The sequence below is a fragment of the Micromesistius poutassou genome (assembly GCF_964030765.1).
Source record: "Micromesistius poutassou genome assembly, contig: SCAFFOLD_5372, whole genome shotgun sequence".
NCBI lineage: Eukaryota > Metazoa > Chordata > Actinopteri > Gadiformes > Gadidae > Micromesistius > Micromesistius poutassou.
Genome location: NW_028177390.1, coordinates 10,001 through 16,455, shown reverse-complemented (window position 1 = coordinate 16,455; position 6,455 = coordinate 10,001). Strand labels below are relative to the sequence as shown.

Below are 6,455 nucleotides of genomic sequence, written 5' to 3'. Positions count from 1 at the left end.
CCAGACCAGACTATATGCACGATTATCGATCAAACAGATCCTTATTTAGCTGTCCCTTGATTTGAGTCTGCTGTGTGACCCATCTTCTCGCGATAACGTCATACTTTGTAGGTGTACACAAACATGAGTTGTGTTAGATCACAAACAGCAGGATTCTGCCATTTCCTTTCTTCATCATCCGCTCCAACGCTCAGTTTCTCTCCATTTTACTGTACACGCAGTCTCTGTCCACTATCTCTCTTACACATCCCACTCCCTGCTCCCTCCCACACATCCTTCTTTCTCCCGCTCTCCAGTCCCCGTATCCTCTCCCTCACATCTAGGAGATGGCACAGTTCTTGCTCTTTCTCCTTTGGCGGGTGTGCATCTGACCGTGGAGGGGTCCGTGCAGGGGCGCGTGGTGGCCCGGCATCCCGGAGGGGCTGTAGCGGTGCCGGAGCTCCTCGTTGTTGATGTAGCGCAGCTGCACGGGCCGCGGGATGGCCTCCCCCTGGAAGTAGGCGTCGTCCTCCTCCGACTCCGAGCTGGAGGAGCAGCTGGAGCACCAGGGGTCCGCTCCCTCTCGGTAGCCCTCGGCCCAGAGCGGCCCGCCCGGGCCTGGGCCCTGCGGCTGCCAGCCCGCGTTCTGCAGGGTGAGGTCGGAGGTGGTGCGGGGGCAGGGCCGGTACTGCTGCTGCTGCCTGTAGGCGCCCGGCGCCAGGCCCAGCAGCAGCTCCCGGGCGGCGTGGCCGGTGGGGAAGCGGTCGTAGTCCTCCTGCACGCGGCGGTGCGGCGGCTCCGCCACGTGGGCGGGCCGGTCGGCCACCAGGTGCAGGGCGTTGTCAGAGCGGGAGCGACGGGAGCGCTTGTGGTGTCGTCCGCTGCGGTGCTGGCTGTTACCGTGGTTACCGCGGCGGTGCTTGCGGCTCCTCGGTTGCGGTTGCTGTTGCTGGGTTACGGGTTCCTGCCCGTTAGGGTGCCGACGAGGGGTTCTCTCGCTCATGGATGACATGCGGATGTTTCCGCTGCTGCCGATCAGACCGGCGTGACCGTTGGCGTTGAAGGCCAGGGGCCGGGAAGGGTCCCAGTACTGCAGGGGGTAGCCCACCCTCAGTGCAGCATCCATGTTCCCGTACAGGCGAGAGGAGGAGAGGGACTCTGTGCTGTGGAACTGCATGGAGGAGCTGAGAGTGCCCATGTGGCTCTTCTCAGATACATTCACGCCCGAGTCCTTACTCAGATCAGGCATAGAGAACCTGGACAGATGCTCCTGACGCTTACTGACCCCGTCCAGAGAGTTGCCTGTGGAGAAAACAAGTGACATTCTGCATTAAATATTGCATCAGATGATGTGTGTCCTAACATTCCCGATACCTGTCTGTTCTTTCCTGTGCTTTGTTCTACATCAAATAATACTTCACCTGCGGCGTTGGATGTGATCAGGGAATCCATGGATCCGCGAGGAGTCTGCTCAAGAGGAGTGAGGGTTTCTTGGAAACTCATGCCATTGATGGGGTTCCTCCGAATCAGTGGGGGCCTGTTCGCCCTCTGGAAGCCATGCAGGCTGATGCTCCTCTTGTCTGAGATGCCCTGGCCCTGGCTGGACACCTCGTTGAAGCTCATCTGGGTGCGGAGCTTGGTGGGCCGGAACTCATCCTGGCTGTGATGGATCCAGTTTTCATTGAAGGATTGGCCTCTCAGGGCGGCCATCGGAGTTCTCTTGGTGTTGCCTTGTTCCTTACCCCAGGAATCAGGCCTCTTCCCTGGGTTGACGGGGCTCTGGGTGGGCGGGTGAGGGTTTGAGTTGGGGTTGTAGCCCTGTCTGGGATTACATTGGCCCAGCATCTGTATGGGTGTGGGAGTGGGGGAGGGTTCCCGCTTGGCGCTTTCATAGGCAGCAGAAGGGTAGGCCTCATCCCTACTCATCCACACCTGGTTGAGGCTGGGGGCGCGGCTGGGCGTGCGGCTCGGGGTTCGGCTGGGGGTCCTGCTGGGCGTCGGCCCAGAGGAGACGCTCAGGCGGTCCATCTGAACAGAGAGGGGGTCTATCTCGGCAGACATGCGGTCGGGCATGGGCGCGGAGGCCGGCTGCCGGGCCTCTGCATTCCGTCGTTCCTGGCTCGCATTCCGACGTTCCTTTTTCCCAACCTTGGTGCTGTGGCGGGACTCCCGGGACCGGGCGCTCTGGAAGGCCGAGTCTGAAGAGTCCGATTCATTCGGTTCCTGATTGGTTCACACACAAAAAACACTATGTTAGGGTCATTGGTTAAACAACGTGAAAAAACGTGAATGGGTGGGAGTAATTCCCGGTGTACTATGCATTCATTGCGTTTTTTCAATGTACATGATGGCTTACCTGTCCGGCACTACAGGAGCGTGAGCAGAAGATCTGGCCCTGCTTGGGGAGGAAGGGGCGGCCCAACAGGGAGCGCTTACAGCGGGCGCAGCAGAAGCACTCTTCTGTGGCGTGCCAGTGCTGTCCATCATAGGTCATCTGACCTTGGTCAATCCCTGCAAGCCAAGCCGTAAAACACAACTTAGATGCAGATCTACGAATTGAAACTGTTGGATGATATAGTCAATGAGATCCCGATTTTATTTTATTTTACATGGTGAAGGGTTGATCAAATCTGAAAAATAATATACTGAATAAGGTTGTGTATACTCCACATGGTTTCAGCAATCTGAACCAAGACTGGAACCATACCTTTGATGGTGTGTAATTAGTCTGTAGATGAAACTAATCGGAAATATGTGTGTGTGGTTATTCTGGTGACATAAATAAATACAAATATATCATGAATAAATGAGCTCTGGCGCTACCTGGGTTTATGTCCCTGAGGGAAAATAATATTTGTTCGGTTACACTCAAATGCCTGATTATGCGGTTGGTAAAATAACACAACACATTTCATTGGATGCGATCCAGAGCTAGGGGAACTAATCATCTTTCCTTGCTTCCATCTGGATGCAACATGGCATCATCTGAAACAAGCAGAACCCTCCACTGTTACTGAAGCCAGAGAGGATAATAAGCATCCACCTCTCACTGCGCAGACTACGCCTCTCTGCAGCTGTGTCGCGCACAGGGCCGGGGGTGCATATGTTACCCATTGTTAAATGTGTTCCCTAACGTCCTCCCTGGAGCTTTCCTTCACAGTGAGCACACGCCGTATTCTTCCTTGTTTTTTGACATTCTCACGAGCATTTCTACATCCTTGTACCGTATCAGCAGTTCAGAGGATCTTAATTATGTCTAGGGCAGTGGACATTTTTAAGGGTTGCCTGATATGCAGAGGAGGCTGTGGGAGAATGCTGACGTATAAGCTATGGATATTGTTTGATGGCATTTAAATTAAGGGTAGACAATATGGAGAGACAAAGCCATGGCCAAGGCTTGATTTGGAAAATATGCACCTTGGAAAGTCCCACTCCTCCCCCGAGGCCTCCCTCCTAATCCACTCCCCCAAAATACGTGACTAGCTTGCTAGCTTCAGTAATAGGTCTGCCTAGCCTTGTGTGAGTGATTGGACAGGGTTATTAAAGGCCTGCAACAGCCACAATCAATCCACTTATTGATTGATGTTGCAATGTACATAAGGGGTTAAAATCATATGTGGTGAAGCCACAGATGTAACACTTTGTAAAGATATTGTGGTTGGAAGGAGTTTCTACCCCCAAAGAATTGGGGTTCTGTCTGGGCCAACAATGGTTGGCAAACACCGATGGTTAGCGCGGTCACCTATGTGCTCGCCACAGGCGTCGCAGTACTCGGCGTAGAGGGACTCGAAGCAGTTGCAGCAGTGTGGGCGGCCGTCCTTCATGATGTAGCGCTGGCCGCCAAGCGTGACTTCGCACTCAAAGCAGCAGAAGTGCTTCATGTGCCAGTGCCGGCCCTCCGCTTCGGTGCATTCGTCAGCAAAGATGATCTGCATCAAGTACAATATAAAGTTTATTAACGCTGATTCACTCAAAGGCAGAGATAGCAAATCCGTCTGACGGCTAAAATCCATCGACAAGGCTTTCAGGATGGAAGGTGGCCGTGATAATAGACGAACTGAGCCAGAGACGGAGCCAAACATTGACTATTAAGAGACATCTTCTTTAGTACTAATGTGAGCCCGTCAGCGGTTGATACAATCAGCGTTTCACCAACGATCCTGCTGCTGCCGCGTCTGGGCTCAGACCGGCCATCGTTACTCTTTAAAGGTATGTATTTGGTATTATTAATTCAGAGCGAGTTGAAAGGCTCTTTGACCTAAATCAACCGTTTCATGGCCTCTGAAGCGTTTGAAGGTTTTCGGCGGGGGCGGGCGCACCTCATCGCAAGCACAGCAGCGGGGCTTCAGCCGCTCAGCGTGGTGTCGGCCACAGAAGATTTTTCCGTCCTGGTAGAAGTATATGAGGTCCACCAGCAGCTCCTCACACATGTTGCACACAAAGCACTGGGGATGCCAGCACTGCCCATGGCCAGTCCGGGCAGCAAACACGACGATTTCCCCTCCGTTGATCTGCCCACCGCACTATAGAAGATAAAGAGGGGCAATGGAGAACGTTATCAGTAGTCAGAGAGGCCTGCATGGTGTTCAAATGACACAGTGATAGAGAAGATAGGAAAGGTATAGAGCCAAAAAGAAGTACTTTTGGTGCCGGTACTGCTGCTGCGGTACTGTTATATGTCTTAAATTGCACAAATAGGGAATTATTATGGCAATACTGTAATATTAATAATACTAATGACATGCACTTTATATACTAACTAGAAATATAGAATATATATTATATAGAAACTAGAAAATAGTTTGGGGCATTTATATTGAAAGCACAAACTAAAACACAGCATGGAGAATGTAAGACCACTACCTGCTCACACCCGGCCCCGGTGATATTAAGGGGGAAAGGACGCACACTGCCCCTCCCCAGGTTGTCCATCTTCCTTTGGTTACTGAAGAGCTTCAGCTCTCTTTTCTCCTCCTCGTCTAGAGTGTTGCAGTAGCGCACCTGACCCGAGAAGAAACACATAAAAAAATCCATCTCATTTGTATTCAAATGCCTAGACTTATCCATTACAAAAACATGGTTGTTTTTTTACCTCATTGTCATGTGGGGGCAACTGCTGAAGAAGTTGTTTAATGCGATATTTCTCTCCTGGGCTGTTAACATAGGGGACCTTGTCCTCCGGTAAGCAGCTGTAATACTGATGCACCTGGAACAAGTACACAACACAAGGCAGTTGATGACCCAAAATAGAATCACACTTATGTTTGGTCAATAGTTAACGTTAAAAGTTAGTTAATGGTAAAATAGCTTTTTCTACTGGGTCATGTTGTAACCATGGTAACAGACTGGCACATCTGTCCAGAGGTTTGTTGAGCCAAGGATGAAGTACCTAGCTGATTAAAATATTTGCTATGCCAATGTTTTGACATCACTGTTCTTAGATTTGGCCGGCCAAGTTCAGCCTTTATGCGCATCAAGTTTTGTGTTTTTCGGTCTGCTTTTATCAGCACAGCCCTTGAAACCAGAATCTGGAAAGGAACTGTATATTTTGACAGATGACATTCAGAATGCTGTGGCAGCTTTTGCTTGTCTTGCATGTGTGAGACAGGAAGAACAACAACATGAGACAGCACAACTTATTGTAATTACGTAAAATCTAAACAATATTATTGCAGCAGTACTGCGTTTAGGATATTTATACTTATGGTCAGGATGATAATGATGATGAGGCGGAGGAGGAAGATGGTAACAAATATCATGCTAAAAATTATAATGAAATGAAAACCTTTATATTTAACTGGTTGCAAGGCAAGTTTATGTTATATATATATATATTTTAGATCTATTGCAGACTATATATATACAGAGACATATATGTATATATATACACTAAAGAAAGCGTATATATATACATGTATGTATATGTATGTACATATACATACATATACATATGTATATGCTTTGTTCATTAATAATATAATTATATTTTACAATTATTTTTACCATAATTTATAATTCTTTTTAGCATCATCTTTATATATAAATTGGACGTCAAACAAGGGGCAGCTCTGACTGTGTTGTATCTCCTGTGGCATGAGAGAGGCCGGGACCCTGCATCCTGTCAAGACAGCTGACTGGAGAAATGACTATTATCAAGCATGCTTCTCCTCTATTAGTGCAGCTCTGGGAGGTCCGCTGCCACACACTGCTAGACTTACTTTTAAATTACACAGGATTCAGTTCAAGCCTTCTTTTTCCCTGGGAAGCCGCTGACATTTTGAGCCCTTCAGAGCTTTACTGACGTCCTTAAATAATGTGTGATGATATGAAAAAAAACAAAAAAGTATAGATGAATACATGAGGATCCATTGTGGTAAAAAAAATAATGCACCAAACATTCAGGGAAATAATAATTATAAATCATATTTTCATTACCACATGCTAGATATTTTCTTGATAATAATAACATGACGTGT

General features: G+C 48.8%; 1 protein-coding gene across 1 annotated transcript in view; it reads right to left on the bottom strand.

Moving 5' to 3' along the window:
* Positions 1-319: 319 nt before the first annotated feature.
* The window catches only part of LOC311376171 (prickle-like protein 2), a gene marked incomplete at its 3' end in the record, with an annotated part of 6,363 nt that continues 227 nt past the window's right edge, over positions 320-6,455 (bottom strand). The window contains exons 2-8 of the mRNA XM_084491036.1: positions 5,072-5,185; positions 4,843-4,980; positions 4,299-4,502; positions 3,722-3,908; positions 2,336-2,490; positions 1,401-2,202; positions 320-1,281 (exon numbers count right to left, since the gene is read on the bottom strand). Coding sequence (XP_084347162.1) covers positions 320-1,281; positions 1,401-2,202; positions 2,336-2,490; positions 3,722-3,908; positions 4,299-4,502; positions 4,843-4,980; positions 5,072-5,185 — 2,562 coding nt within the window. The remainder of the gene's footprint in view (positions 1,282-1,400; positions 2,203-2,335; positions 2,491-3,721; positions 3,909-4,298; positions 4,503-4,842; positions 4,981-5,071; positions 5,186-6,455) is intronic.